This window comes from Abramis brama (assembly GCF_963993115.1).
Source record: "Abramis brama genome assembly, chromosome: 15".
Classification (NCBI taxonomy): domain Eukaryota; kingdom Metazoa; phylum Chordata; class Actinopteri; order Cypriniformes; family Leuciscidae; genus Abramis; species Abramis brama.
This window is the reverse complement of record NC_139977.1, coordinates 30,736,007-30,752,610: the sequence shown is the minus strand read 5'-3', so window position 1 is coordinate 30,752,610 and position 16,604 is coordinate 30,736,007. Positions and strand designations below refer to the sequence as shown.

Below are 16,604 nucleotides of genomic sequence, written 5' to 3'. Positions count from 1 at the left end.
TTATTATCAATGCTGCTTGATACTTTTTTAATAACCTGTGATACTTTTTTCAAGATTCATTGATGAATAAAAAGTTAAAAAGAACAGCATTTATTTAAAATATTAATCTTTACTATCACTTTCGAATGGTAGTGTATACTACAATATATATATATTATATAGGTTATAAAAAAATATAAAATATATATATTTATTTATTTATTTTTAAAATAAAAATATTAAGCAGCACAACTGTTTCCATAATAAATCAACATTTTAGAGTGATTTCTGAAGGATCATGTGACTCTGAAGACTGGAGTAATGATGCTGAAAATACAGCTTTGATCACAGGAATAAATTACAATTTACAATATATTCACATAGAAACCCATTATTTTAAATTGTAATAATATTTCACAATATCACTGTTTTCTTTCTGTATGTCTGATCAAATAAATGCAGGCTTGATGAGCATAAGAGACTTAATAATTAAAAATATTAATATTTCCAAACTTTTGACCGGTAGTGCACTTTACTATGACATAAAAAATAGTTTTAGGGGGATAACTGTTAAAGGAATATAAGGCTGAAGTCGTATGAACTATTTTTATCTAGTTTTTATTTGTTTGATAGCCGCTAGTCCTCATTCGCTTTCATTGTACGGAAAAGAGCAGCGTGAACATTCAGACAAACATCTCATTTAGTTTTCCACAGAAGATAGTTCTGATACAGCTTTTGAAAGACACGAGGGAGAGTAAATATCGACAGTGTGTTTTAGCTTAATTATTCCTGTCAATCTGACACCAAACAATCCCTGTAGCTCGTGATTCCAGTCAGAGAGGGGCGCTGTGTTCGCATCCCAATGGATCCTCGGGACGGACGGGACTCTCCGTACACACACACACATACACACATCAGCAGTAGATTTCACTGTCTGTCTGTCGCCAGCGCGTGCATGTGAACGGATTCTAGCCCGTTTTCTCCGGGGATCTATACAGCCACGTTGACCCAGTACATCAAAATGTGTGGCTGAAGAATATAACTCGGGATTACTGTGGCCTAAATTCCCCATTTTGTCCTCCTGTGACTGTCCAAACTGAGGATTTGCTCCGGCCAGCGCAGCGATCATGTCGGGGAAAATAGAAAGCAAGCACGGTAAGCGCGAACCGGCCCGCGGAGTGTGTAGGCCTGGTGTTCCTGCACTTTCACTGCTCCGCAATCTTACACTGATGCGTTTAATGCCACTGTTAGGAATGCACCAAAGGCACGGGTCTCTGGTGTTCATATCGACCCAGAAATATGTGGTGGGGGAAATCAGTGCCCGTTAGCACGCGCTAGCGCGCCCGCGGGGAGTCTCCGAGCTCGCGCTGCCGACGGGACATTTAAACGGGGCTTTTCTACCGAGAGACGCATGAAACCGAGCAGAGACTGTCCTGTCTGTGTGTATATCTGTCTGTCTGTCTGTGAAATCAAACATGCATTTATCAATCCAAACTCTACAGCAGCAGCAGAGCCTCTCCAGCCTGATGCTGTTGTCAATCTCATGCTCACACACACAGAAATAAGTGAAGTTTATGAGTGTGATGCAGTGTGTTATGCATGACTTTATTTAATAATGCATCGGGTTTCACTTTTGTTCACTGGTTGATTAAGTTGCATAGATAGTCCTAAAACTATTTAAAGAGTTCATATGTGTATTTTCAATATAGTTTTTCTTAAAGTAAGATATATGTTTGAACATTAGGATATTAGGTTCAGATTTAAAAGTAAAGTGTATAATGTGCTTTACATTTTTTTTTTTTTTTTATTCATATTTGCAGCTCATTTAAATAGTCCTGAATGTTAGTAAAATGAGTTCATAAAAGCAGTGTTTATTATGCAAATGTTGTTTGAGTATGTTTTAGATAAAGTGCACCTCTGGACATGTCACACATAATTAGTTTTTCGGGGACAGTGTCGTCTTGTCTTTATTTCCTAGATAACTGTGTTTTCATTTGTTGAATTTGTCATTGGCTTTCTTTGGACACAGTTGGATGCCGTCATGTTGCATGTTATGTTTAGGAATATGACAACACAGACTGTCTGTCTCTCTAGATGTGTGTGTCTGGTTGTGTGTAACGGAAAGCGACAGGAGGTTTCTTTCGGCGGTGGGAAGGAAACTCAATCCCCCTGATCACCTCACCCTAAACAGCTGTCCCGAACGCCCGGATCGGATCGGGTCAGGGTCAGGGTTTAGGGTGAGGCTGCAGGGGAAGTTTGCTTGTTCAGTAGAGCAACAAATAAAAGTTAGCAAGGTTTCTGCAGGCCTTAAAAAGTCTTAATTCACTCTTATTTAAGGCCTTAAAAAAGTTCTTAAATGCATGTCATGGCATTAAATGTTGCATGCATTGCAAATAAAAATGTCCTGTTTTCCAGTTCAAACATCTAAACATGAGATGCAACTGTAAAGTTAAGTCTAGAAAAACTGAACAAAATGAAGTGAGTTTATGCTTAAAACAAGAACAAATATCTGTCATGAGCTATGAACACTTCCCTTTGAATGAATCCCTGATTCTGATCCCACTGGCAGATATTTCTTCCTTGTTTTAGTATTATTATTATTACATCCAAAAGTTCGGGATCAGTCACATTTTTTTATGTTTTTTTTTTTTTTTTACAAGAAGTTTCATTTATTTGATAAAAATACAGTAAAATTGTGAAATATTATTGCAATTTAAAATAAGTGTTTCCTATTGTAATATATGTTAAACTGTAATTTATTCCTGTGATCAAAGCTGTATTTTCAGCATCATTACTCCAGTCTTCAGTGTCACATGATCCTTCAGAAATCATTCTAATATGATGATTTGCTGCTCATGAAACATTTTTGATTATTATCAATGTTGAAAACAGTTGTGCTGCTTCATATTTTTGTGAAGAATGTATTTTTCAGGATACTTCAAAAGAACAGCATTTATTTCAAAAAGACATTTTTGCAACATCATAAATGTCTTTACTGTCACTTTTTGGTGAATAAAAGCCTTATTTTCTTAAAAACATTTTTAACTGTTGCTCTCTGTAACAGCCGAGCCGATTTCTTATTGAAAAGTGATTCTCCGTGTGGAAAGGTAAAGAATGCATATCCTGAGGCGTTACTCACCTGAACATTCCTTTTGTGGCACAGCTAAAAAGAAGCATTTGTCGCGTTTTATCTGGGCTGAGCGTGTTTGAGCCGTTTAAATCGTGTCAGCACACTTCTTATTTGAGAATGAACCTAATTTGAACAGTTTAGTTGTTGTATTGAAGTCATTTTGGAAGCCGCATTCTTTACATGTTTCGTTCAGGCTCACGTTGTGCCCTGTCTTGCACCGACCTGCAGGAAGTCTCTCCCATGTGCTCGCCCGCCTTGTTTGTATTGGAGGTTTGTGTGTGTTTGGTTACCGGGTTGCCTGTTTGTCCTTTGTTGCGTTCTGTTGGTCAGGCGAATCGATGAGCGGTTCTGGATAAGTCTAAAGCCAGACCGAAACAACAAGAGCAGGACTCTGTGTGTGTGACGTAATTCTCCACATCAACATGTTTCTTTGTCGCCGTGGATACACTGACCTCATGTCATGATGCCACTGTCATTCATGCAGAAACGTTAAAACCAGTCACCTGTTATGAACGACCTCCCTCTATCTGCTTCTCTCGATCCCTGTAGCGTTGAACAAAACCAGGAAGCAGATCTGACCTCCTTCAACTTCCTTACGACAGTGAGAAAATGAACTTTGGGGAGGAAAATGAGTGTGTGAGAAATCTTGAGTGTGTGCACTCGTGTCTCAAGGCTTCAGACTCACTCTTAAAAATAAAGCCTTCGAGAGGGGGGTTTCACAGCGATGCCATAGAAGAACCAGTTTTGGTTCCCCAAAGAACCTTTCAGTGAACAGCTCATATCAGAACCGAATATTTTGAATAATCTAAAGAAACTTTTTCCACTATAAAGAACTGTATGTGCAATGGAAAGATCCCATGCATGTCAAAGAGCCATCAATGGCAATAATGAGGCTTTATTTTTAATGCCTCTGTGATTTCGGCAATCCTAGATCATTACATATCACACTGTACGACATGGATATAATAAACTAATAAGACATGTACTGTATGTAGACTGTATGTTGATGACACCTATGGAAGAATAAAGCTTCATCATCATGTGCTAGTGGTAAACAAATAGAGCAAGAAGGAATCGCACTTTGGAAATTGTGGTTTTTATGAAAAACGAAGAATATGGATGCGGTCATGGCTAGGGAAAAGAGGCCAACTTGGCATGACAATTTTGCAAATGGAGCTTGAGGTAAATAGTTTTAAGTTTTAGTGTCATGTCGGTTTGATCAGTACGCCATTTCATGTTGCATTTTTATTGGCTCGTCAGTAGACGTCGGTCGTAGCAGCAAACACACTGAGATGATCATGCTAAGACACTGTCAGGAAACTATCGCAGGGTATCTTTAGTTGCAAGGCCGTGACAATGGCCGTCTGTAAACCTCTCTCACTGTACGACGCAGGACCAGTGTTTAGGATCCACGACCACAGAAATCGCCACCATATGTCATCTTTCATCTGGGACAGCCCACAATCGCACAGTGTGTACTGGGCGTTCTTAAAGGGTTAGTTCACCCAAAAATGAAAATTCTGTCAGTAATTACTCACCCTCATGTTGTTCCAACCCCGTAAGACCTTCGTTCATCTTCGGAACACAAATTAAGATATTTTTGATTAAATCTGAGAGCTGGATCACTCCTCCATAGGCTTCTAAGACATTATAACTTGCTGGCCCAGAAAATGTATTAAAGACATCGTTAGTATAGTCCAAGTGACTACAGTGGCTCAATCTTAAGTTTATAAAGCGACGAGAATAACGACTTTATTCCACTATTCATTTCCTTCTCTCTGGGCCTCGAGTTATTTCACGTAGTGTTTTAGCGCAGCGCGTCTGTGTTGCACGTCACACGTAGGCTCACTATTGGCCGACGCTGGTCATGTGTGTGATGCGTGTGACGTACAACACAGACGCGCTGTGCTAAAACACTACGTGAACTAACTCGAGGCCCAGAGAGAAGGAAATGAATAGTGGAATAAAGTCGTTATTTTTGTTGTTTTTTTGCGCACAAAAAGTATTCTCGTCGCTTTATGAAATTAAGATTGAGCCACTGTAGTCACTTGGACTATATTAACGATGTCTTTAATACATTTTCTGGGCCAGCAAGTTTATGTCTTAGAAGCCTATGGAGGAGTGATCCAGCTCTCAGATTTAATCAAAAATATCTTAATTTGTGTTCCGAAGATGAACGAAGGTCTTACGGGGTTGGAACAACATGAGGGTGAGTAATTACTGACAGAATTTTCATTTTTGGGTGAACTAACCCTTTAAAGTGTATGGACGATCTTAAAGGAACAGTTCAGCGAAAATGATAATTCTGACAATAATAATTACTCACCCTCATGTTGATCCAAACCTGTATGATATGTCTTGGTTTCTGTGGTAAAACCAAATATGAAAAAAAAAAAAAATTGTATTCTGTTTTTTTTTTTTCATGCAATGAAAAGTGAGCATGGTTTTACTGTATTGTAATATTGTTCCACACATCTATATGCTAGATTCTTTCTGATAACATTGGGCTTCATCTTTCGTCTTTTTTCCTCACGTTTTTTCTGCGAAAAGCAGTCCGAACACTATTATCGCCATTTCTTCTTGCCCGTCATCTGCCATGTTTGTTTACTCTAGTTAGGGCTGCACAATATATCGAAATGTATATATCGCAATATGCATATCGCAACAGCTTGCAAAAACTTGGGTCATGAACAAAAGACAATGAGAAAATCACTCTGCTCTTGACTTTTGTAGCTTTAATAAGTCAGTATATATTTAAGTTTATATTTAATTCATACAGTGTTTTATTTTTACATTTGATTATTCAGTTTCTGTTGTTAAATAACCCTAATGTAGGATAACCTGAACCCCTAAACCCCGTGGTTTACACGGATGTTAAAATAACACTTCTTAAAACACTGCTGTTCACTTTCAGAAGTTGTAGGGATGTTTTCTTATCACAAAAAGAGTGTGAAACACGTATGTAGGTTATATAATTTAAAATATATTTTAAAGATAATTTAAGTTTATTTTACACACTTTTAAGCATTATCATTTCGAATATCGCATTATTTAATGAGTTATCGAATATCGCATTTTTCTTCAATATCGTGCAGCCCTAATTCTAGTCACGAATGGAATCTGTTAGTGTGTGTTGTGCTGTCTTGGTCACTCCACACACTATACCAACAAACTATCCTTTTTCATTATTTGTGCACATGTAAACATAGTAACTGTTTGAAAAAGAACAATGTTTCGGCATTTCTCCTTCCGTGTTTCTACAGAAGACAGAAAGTATTTTGGGTTTGGAACATCATGTAAGTGATGACAGAATTGTCTTTTTTCTTCAGTTATTCAAATAAGCTTTCAGTAGAACTCATGTTGTGATTGTAATGTGCCTTGTTATATCTGCGCAGTTCTGAGGAATCGGCCCTGCATCTGTGTGTTTTCATGTGGTTGAGCGATTGTGGCATTCTCCAAATAACTCGACTGTAATAATGTGTCATGTTCGGTGGGTGTTTCGGATATATTTATGAGTGGCTGCATCGCTATGTGAATCCCTGACAACAAAATTATTTATAACAGCTGTAATGTGTAATGCATTCGGTCGGGTGTGTGTGTTTATGAATAGTTGCATTGCCGTGCAAATCCCAGACGACAAAAGTGTGTGTGAATGATCGCATGTACATGCTGGTGTCCTAAACACAGTCTAGGAGTAAACTGAGAGATAACGTACTACTGAGAAATACAGACACATGATAGATAAAGATGACTAGTGCATGTTTGGGCTGGATGAGGATATTGTGTGTGTGTGTGTGTGTGTGTGTGTGTGTGTGTGTGTGTGTGTGTATATATATTTCTACATTGAAGATTTTTTGTTGTTGTCAATATTAAGCTACATTTTGTCAGCAATATAAAATAGAGATGCGCTGATACTAAATTACTCTGCCGATAGCACAATATATTGGCCACCATATCGGTATCGGCCGATATATATGTTCAGCTGTAATGTTATCGTTATCGGCCTGATAAATTTGGCAGATTAAAGCCGATAATTAATGGATTATTTCCTTCAGCTGAGACACTATAGATGCGCATTATTCGCCGTTATGGTTTTGAATTGCTTGAAATATGATTGAAATCACTTCAAAAAAGGAAAATACAGTTCAGTGCAAATCTGTCATATAGGCTACATAAAATTATAATGAGAACATTATAATTGTGTGCTTGGGACATGGATTTTAATGGTGAGACTTTTGTTTTTGTAATCAGGCTCTCAAAAATTATATAAAAATTTTAGATTTAGATTTATCGTCCAATATATCGGTTATATTTCAAATATAAGGAATTATCGGTTATCGCTATTGGCCAAAATTTTCATATCGGTACATCCCTGGCCCGATCATTGGCTGTTTTTAAACAATCGGCCAATAGTGCATTGCTTTTTATACATCGGTGCATCCCAAATATAAAAGTAAATCACTTTATTTGTATAGCTATTTTCAATATGTGTATAAATTGATTATTGTAAAGTCAAACAATTTGCAAATCAGTCTAAATCTACTTGCGAATTGGTCTAAATCAAGTTTTAATGGAGTTGTCCAGCTGCGAACGTCAATTTGCATCATTTCATCACTTACAACTGCTTACAAGAACGTTTAGCAACGATACTGGTGAATCACAGTCTATTTGGTGATATAACATGCTTCAAAGTCTTCATTCTAATCAGGGTTTTGTAGTGAAGTAAAAGATTAAAAAGTATTTAATGTGATGATGCCATCTTTACTCGTGCTGATCTAAAAATAAAATGACTTTTAAATGAATCTAATAACTTGATAGGCTTTCTTTGGCTTTAGTTCCTAATTCCTGATTGAGTGTGGTGCGTTCCGATTGGTTGTCGGGAGCGTTTTGGCCTTTGATTGGCCAGAATAAGTGCAGAATTATTTAGAGTCGTCTCTGGCTACTTGTTTTTGGTTCCAAAACTGTAATTATGGGTTTTTAGAGAAATGAGCACAGTAGATTACTAGAATGAAAAACATGCTCTTACTATCCTGAGCTTCAGTAATTAGATGGTACTTGCGCCATGTGTGTGTGTTTGAGAGAAGCAGGCGTGTGTATGTGGACTTGCAGGGCTTTGTGGGAATAAAGTAGGGAATGGATGGATGTGAGATTGAGAATTTCAAGCGCTCTGCTCTGATTTGAGCTGTATTATCTAATCTGTCTGCTGCTCAAAACTACATAATGGAGGTTTAAAATGTATTGACCGTTTTTTTTCTTTCCCCGGATCGGTGTAATTTAGTTTGCGTGTGCACAGTTTTCCATGCCATAGGCTCAATCGATCATTTCTCACATGTCAGACAGTTTTTCATCTGTGCGGATTTTGACCGTCATTGCTCCAAGGTTTCTTTTGGAATCGGGATGTTTTGGCATTCCGACATCATCCGACACACACGGAACACTGAGACGACGGACTCTGGAAGTTCTCTGCAGTTCTGTTGGAGTTTATTTTTAGATTCCACTCAGTTTGAAGTCTGAGTCAGGCTGGGTCATGGGATTTGACTGAGGGTGACTAACTGAGCGAGGTCTCCGGTTCTGGATGCTTATTCCTGACTTCTACCAGTGACCTGTTGGACAACAGGCTTTCTGTTGTTGTTGTTTTTTGTGGGATTGAAGAAAATGTCCAGTATCACCTCCAGAGATCCCTGTTTGAGGTGAATGAGATTGGAAGAAGTCTATTTGGGATTCTAAACTAGTTCTTCATTTCGATAACCAGAATTTGCCCGGGTTCTACATGGGGAATACCAGTCGGAGATCCCAACCTCTTCTAGAGGAGACGGAATATTTTAATAGCGGAGAGCCAGACACAGGTGAGAACAGATGCGCTGAAAGCATCTATACAAAGGTTTTGGATTCATCAAGGTCATTGTTAGAGATTATGTGGAAGAATTTGAACTTTGTTTTCTGAGTGTGACGTAACAGGAGTAATATATAATATTAAGGCAGGATGAACTTTGTATTTGGTCGCTTATAAAGTGTAACGTTGATCTTTTGATCTTTCATTTAATTCTAGTCATAAAGTGCACACATCCTTATTGCAATTCATGTTGTACTTTGGTGTCCATGACTCGTATTGTGATATTGGATTTTAGACTTTGAAGGATACAAATGTTCTCATCTATTTCTGTCAGTTTACGCTAGTGGATTTTGGATGTTCTTCAAAGTCAATTTACCTATCTTAAAGGTTGTACTGGTGTTTATATTCTTTAGATGTTCTGGAATTTTTGCTCAATTCCTTATGGTATGAGACTGCAACTTTTAAATATTGTGTTACAGGATGATAACCATATTCATGGATCATTTTTGTTAGTGTTACATTGATACATTAATTGCCTTCTTAAAAAAAAGTGCACGCAAGTTCTTCTCCAACAAAGAAAGTATTTCTGGGAATACAGAAGCTTCTGATGTGAAATTCCAGGGACATTCTTTCCCGTTCCAGTTGTGTGGCTTTTGTCTAAGTGCTCATTTGATCCAGTCAAACTCTGGGTGGATCCAACCCAAAGATCTGCGTCCAGAAAAAGAGATGCAGAGAGAGTCTTTCAGGACATGAATGAGAGAGATGGTCATTTTGACTAATCTGTTTGGGACATTTCGGATTTAGAGCTGTGGATTGACGAGAGAGTCTTCAAAGAGGAAAATGCTCGTTTTGCAAATAGCTCTGCACTCTTTTGATACCTGTATCAGAAACATTGTATTTAACTTTCTACTTTATCACTGAAACATGCACTTGAATGTTTGCTCTTTGCTGTGCCAGCATCTATTCAAGGCCCGTAAGTCCAAAATAGGACATTCAGTGCTGATGGCAGAACCTCAGATCACATTAAACCGTCTGCGTTCGGGTTCTGTGTAACTCAAGCCAAACATCTGGGTTCATATTGTGCTATCAAAGCATCCTGTCTGATTTAGAGGAGATACATGATTGTTTTGCCCTGTAGTTTCAGTGTGCCAGTTTTCATGATGAAATTGAGCTCGCTACTTTAGGGTTTCAGAAGTAGAAATGTGAATCTTAGCAATAGGGTATGGGAGAAGAACATTTGGAAAAATAAGAAAATACATTCGACAAAACTGAGTTAGTAGTTCATTCATTCACTCATAAAAGACGATTAAGCCTGTAATTCCAATGTAATTCCAATGTAATTCTAATGTAATTCCAAGTGAAACAGGAAAAAATGTAAGAACTTGAGTTTATCCAATAATTGGATCATAAAAAGTGGGCGAATTGATTCCGAGAGGGGTTAAAAAGTAAGTGGACTTGGTGATGTCAGCTGAAAATGAAAGTTTTAACGAAGACAAACTTTGTGTTTATTTGGAATAATGTTTACAAATGTAGTCGAGAAAGTAATGGTGTCAATTTTGATTTCATGTTTGAGTAAGTGTTCATGCTGGTTGATTTGGTTCAAGGCAGAGGACTCTTTATTGAGGTTATATCATTTTTAAAAATTATTTTGGAGAGAATAAATGGGGCGAAAAATACTCTTGGAAATTCTGTTAGACATCATCCAAGGCCAGACAGAGAGAGTTGAGAGCAGGATGAGACTCTCTGAGGGAGACCGTGAGCATGTGTGTGTGTGTGTGTGAGAGAGAGATAGCGAGTGAAGGATAACAAGTGTTTTGCATCCGGAAATGATAATCTCCATGCGTTTCTCCTCTCGCTGTGCAGTCACTCGCTCTCAGGCAGCGTAATGCTCTGTTTACCAAACAGAAAGTATTAAAACATCATCAGTTCTCCTGACGTACAGTCTGTCTGCTGGCAATAATCTGTTTACCTGACACTTTGACTGTCTCGAAGTCACTAACGAAACCCTGAAGACTGCACCGTAGTTTGTGAAAGCTCCTTAATTTTGGGTTTATTTGATATTTCCAACACATCTTGACAAACAGAATTTGCTCATAATGTATTGAGATGTATTGCATGGATGAACAGAGACATGAGTGTGGGTGTCCACATTGTTTTATAGGGATTGTCTTGAGAATATGTCTAAAACAGTAACATTTAGGCCACAGTGGGGTTTCATTTGTTAGCATTAGTATATTACATCAGTTAAAGGATAATTCCGGTATTTAACACTTTGAGTCTATTTTGTAGTTTGTTTTGGATGAACAAGAGTGGTGGACAAAGAAATTTTGACAATGGTTCCTGTCTCGACTTTTTGACTATTTTAGAATTGCCCATGACCGCTTTAGAATGGGAGTCTATGGCCATGCACAAACATGTCCTTAAATCAACCCTTAACGTTCGTTTTCAAAACTGTGCAACTCACCGAGTGGTTAGTGGTGTTCGTTGATGATTAAAAACAAATATATCGGCGCAATGTATGATTTCAATCCGTTTATTTTTCTATAGTGGAACTATTTTTTCAGATACCTCACAACCGCGTATAAACTTCCGCTCTTCCGCAACTTCCGTTGCTCTGCTCACGCTAGCCTTCTGAGAGACAGAGAACAGAGCGAAAAGACCTAAAAGACCATAGATATCATATATAAAGGCTAGATGTCTCGTGCGCGCTGCTGGCCAATGGAGGTCGACGTCCGCACGTGGCGGCCATCTTGCCACAGTGTGCTCGCTCACTTGTTTAATGGTGCATGTACTTTTAAATAACCATAACTTGCTCAATTTTCTACCGATTTTCAAACGGTTTGGTTTGTTATAAACGTCAGAGAAGTAGTTATGACACTGCATACATACACTGCATACATATGAATAATTATAACATACATGTTCAAGCATTCCGAATTATAGCCACGTTAATAACATTTGTAAGAAACCAAACCGTTTGTAAATCCGTCAAGATTTCAGCGAGATAAGAGGATTTGTGTGCGTGCTGATCACTCACCTTAATTCACAGCTTCACTGTGACAAGATGGCCGAACGGTGATGCCGGAAGTGACTGCGCCATAAGACATCTAGCGTTTATATATGATATCTATGTAAAAGACTACAACCAAATGTAAACAGCCCCCTTTCCGTTTCCGGTAGCGCAGTAATATCAACGAGCAATGAGTCCTCCAACGGAAATCAATGGGATTTTACAAAATGCCAAATAAAACACGACAGAAACTGTATTTCGCTACGCTACTTGTTTTGGAACATCAACAAACACCACTAACCACTCGGTGAGTTGCACAGTTTTGAAAACGAACGTTAAGGGTTGATTTAAGGACATCTTTGTGCATGGCCATAGACTCCCATTCTAAAGCGGTCATGGGCAATTCTAAAATAGTCAAAAAGTCGAGACAGGAACCATTGTCAAAATTTCTTTGTCCACCACTCTTGTTCATCCAAAACAAACTACAAAATAGACTCAAAGTGTTAAATACCGGAATTATCCTTTAATATGAACTATCAATGAACAATATTTCTACAGCATTTATTTATCTTGGTTAATGTTATTTTCAACATTTACATATATATATATATTTTAAATCAAATGTTAATAAACTGTATCTGTTAGCGTTAGTTAATACACTGTAAACTAACATGAAAGAGCAATGAATAATTGTATTTTAATTAACATGTTAACTTTTAAAGTGGACAATGAATAAAAAATAAAGTTTTAATGTGTAGAATGTGACTCTTTAAAGGCATACTTCACCGATTAGCATCAGTATCAGTAGAAACCCGGTAGTATTTTCGAGTGACTGTGCTTCCCTCCCTCATGTCCCCCTGAGACGAGAGATTTCTGTATTGTGTGTCTGGAAAAAACCCTCAGATGACGCAAAAATCATCATTTTGCGTCATCTGAGGCTTTTTTGTCCAGAGGCGAGAGACTCCAGCCAGTAGGAGGAGCTCGTCCCGCATGTCTTCAGCCCGTCCATAGGGGGATCTCACGATAAAACGCCGTCTTTTTAGTTTCGAGTCGACTAGTAGCCTAGCTGTATCATTTCTCCCGACACTGCCCTCTGTAACCGGGAGGCGTGGCCTTGTAGGGCAGCGAAGCAAGTGCATTCTGGGAGTTGTTGTCTTTCATCCACATGAGCCAAAAATACATTTTCTGGCTTTTCTCAGTCTAGAAGGCACCGACTTCTAAAATAATTTCACATTTCTACTACATAAATTACCAAATTTAAATACACATTCATCTTTCCAGCGGTGAAATATCCCTTTAAAGGAATAGTTCACCCAAAAAGGAAAATTCTCTCAACATTTACTCGCCCCTCTGTTGAACTCAAAAGTAGATATTTGGAAGAATGTCTGGATGTATCCAGTTGATGGTAGCCATTGACTTCCATAGTTGGGAAAACAAAATACTATGAAAGTCAATGGGGTCCAACAACTGTCTGGTTACCAACATTCTTCCAAATATCTACTTTTGTGTTCAGAAGAAGAAAGAAACTCATACAGGTTTGGAACAACATGTATTCTGTTTTTGGGTGAACTATCCCTTTAAGAGTTGTTTGTATAGTATTTGTTTCGTGTTGTAGACGCCAGTAACACTGAGACGAGACAGAAGAACAGAAGCTAATTTCAGCTGACACACGTCAATCACATGTGTCACTTTGCTTATGTCACCGTGGCAACAGAGTCACTGTGTGTGTGTGTGTGATATTGCGTAAAGCAGAAGGGCAGAAATAGATCAGGACTACAGCGTGTGTTTGACGGAATGTGGAACTCTAGATCAGAGGATGACGCCGGTGTATTTAATCATCTGTGTTTGGGCTGGACGATATGGATAAAAACAGCTGTCTTGATCTTTTTTTGGAAAAAATAATGTGTATTGATGTTACTGTTCTAATGAAACGGAAGTTGCGATTCATTTCTTCCCTGCTGTGATGTATATCCAGTGAATCGTCTACTCTAACAAGAACAAACCCGCGGGACTTGATTTTATCCATAGAGTCGTGAATGATGATTAATGTAGGGGAATGTGTTTGCATTAGTCACATGAAAACTACACAGAATTCCTGAATCCATAACCTGTACACACAAATCCTGTTAGTAAGCGTATCCAGATAACTCATCTCCATTCTGTCTGCTGTCATCGTGTTTTTCAGTTGAGTAAGTCTGTCCTCTTCACGTCTGCTCCAGTAACCCAGTTCTCCTCCTCCTCCTCCTCCTCCTCCTCTTCCTCCCGCACCTGTTCCTCCACACCTCTTTTATGACAGCGTTTCCTGCCGTGTGATTTGTGTGGGTAGATTCATGTCGAGATTTGAGACACTCACTCTCACAAGAGCCTGTTAACAAGATTATATTGCAGATGTACATTCTTGTGCATGATGTGTTTGAGGGACACAAAGTGACTGTTTTTTACCTGTCAGTATCATATCAAATAAACAAGACATCTGGAGGAAATGCACTTTTTGTGTTCTTATAAAACAAAGAAACTCTGTGCATGTAAAAAAAACAATTTCAATAAAATAATTCCTGTTTGTCTATCACAGACCAAGCATTGATTGTGCTGTAATTTTTTTTTAAACAAAAGGCAGAATCATGTGAAATTTGAGCTTTTCGTGTTTTATTTTTGAATCAGAATTGTATAAATATAATGAATTCAAAATATCGTCACCTTCCTAAAAGTCATTTTTCAATTATCGGTTCAGTTTTTTGTGTTTTATGAGAAACCTGAAAAAATTACTTGGGTGATTATTTTAGGAAGGAGACGATATGCTCGTGACCATTAATAAATTTGTTAAAATTAGCTTTTTTATTGTTAGTTATTAACTTGTAGTTTTTGTAGATTTTATTTTAATTGTTATCCTATTGTTTTAATATCATTATTTTGGTTTGTCACTGAATAAGGTTTTGTATTTTTCCTTGTATTTGTATGATAGTTTAAGAAACAATGATTTTCTTTTTTTATCTTTTTTTTATCAGGAAAACTTTTTTGTAAGATTGACCCAGAACTTTAACATTAACTAATAAATTATTAATGGAATATGTTATTAATAAATGCTTTAAATGTATTGCTCATCATTGCATTAATGCATTAATTATACTAAACAAATGAGACCTAGTTGTAAAGTGTTACTAGATTGATGATAATTTAAACAGATCATATTTTTTTTATTTAGTTATCATATAGTATTAGTTTTTGTATTTTTATTGTATTTGTATTCTACTTTAAGAGATGCCAATTATAATCAGGTAATCCTTGTTTTGTAAGATGGATCCAAAAAAACTTTTTCAATTTTTGTCACATGTACAATTAAGGAATATTATATAGAGTCGTTATACATATAAAAATAAAATAAAAAATTCACTAAGTTGAATTTTATTAAATATGTGTATTTAATGTTGAATCTGTAACTACCATGAAATAGCCTGTGAAATCTGTAAAGGCAATAAACTTAATATCACTACTACATTAAGACTTATAATTTGGCTTTGTTAGAAAACAAGTATCTGCTCTAAATTTTATATTAATACTTTCCTAATATTTCTGATTGTTATATGTAAAAAATAGCAAGTGTTTGTATTTTGTAGTTTAAATAGCAAAATGTAGCACTGCAATGTGTGTGTGTGTGTGTGTGTGTGTGTGTGTGTGTGTGTGTGTGTGTGTGTGTGTGTGTGTGTGTGTGCGCCTACCTAACTATATTTTGGGGACAAACTTGTACCCAGAAGTGACCAAAATCTTTAGGGACGTCCTCGTTTGTAAATCTGGTATAAAAATAAAGTGATTAAAGGTTTTTTTTTAAAATGCAGAACGTTTTCTGTGATGGATAAGGGTTAGTGTAAGGGGAAAGAATATATAGTTTGTACAGTATAAAAACCATTACGTCTATGCAATGTCCCTATTTAGATAGCTAAGTAAACGTGTGTGTGTGTGTTATACCCATGACTCAGTGTTCCAGAGGTCAGCGCTCTTTGTTGTAAAGAGGATGGGCAGCACAGGAAGTGCTCCTGTGCGTTAGAGCCAGACAGGAAGTTGATAGGTAGGACTGAGGCCAGAGCAGGAAGTGGTGGCTGTGACCTACAGGTGACATGAGTTAGGAGTAATTGTATGTTTGTATGTGTGTGCTTTCGTGCTGAAGCAGACCTTGAACCGGAGGTTGGGGAACGCAGTCTCTGTGATGATGGGGTCACTGGATGGGAAATGATGCAGGATTTGGCCGGGGCTTCCTATTCCTGAATTCATTTTTCTAGCAACTGCGCTTGTGTTCAGACACACACGTGTGTTGTTCATTAGTCTATAATGGACATGGTTTGAAGGCTGTAGTTAGACCAGCTAATAATATCTGATGCCTCCCTCTCTGTTTTTCCGTCAATCTATATTATCAGCATTCCATTAAAGACAGTGAAAACACTCCCTCAGGCGGAGCGAGAGAGCGAGAGAGTGAGGGAGCAAGGGAGCGAGGGAGAGAAGTGTGCTATAGTTGATCTTTCAGGGAATTACATTAAACCTGTGTGTAGAAATGTTCTGAATTAAATGGAATTTGATTGACAGCTTAATTTACTCAGACTTGAAGCACAGCATCAGGGTTACCCATAATGCATTTCAGGCCTATTGCCATTGCTCCTTAA

At 37.7% G+C, this 16,604-nt stretch overlaps 1 protein-coding gene across 12 annotated transcripts in view; it reads left to right on the top strand.

Moving 5' to 3' along the window:
• Positions 1-872: 872 nt before the first annotated feature.
• Positions 873-16,604, top strand: part of rapgef1b (Rap guanine nucleotide exchange factor (GEF) 1b) — a 46,295-nt gene continuing 30,563 nt past the window's right edge. For all 12 annotated transcript variants that reach the window (XM_084136755.1, XM_084136754.1, XM_084136759.1 and 9 more), the window contains exon 1: positions 873-1,134. In XM_084136755.1, coding sequence (XP_083992881.1) covers positions 1,107-1,134 — 28 coding nt within the window. In that variant the 5' untranslated portion in view covers positions 873-1,106. The remainder of the gene's footprint in view (positions 1,135-16,604) is intronic.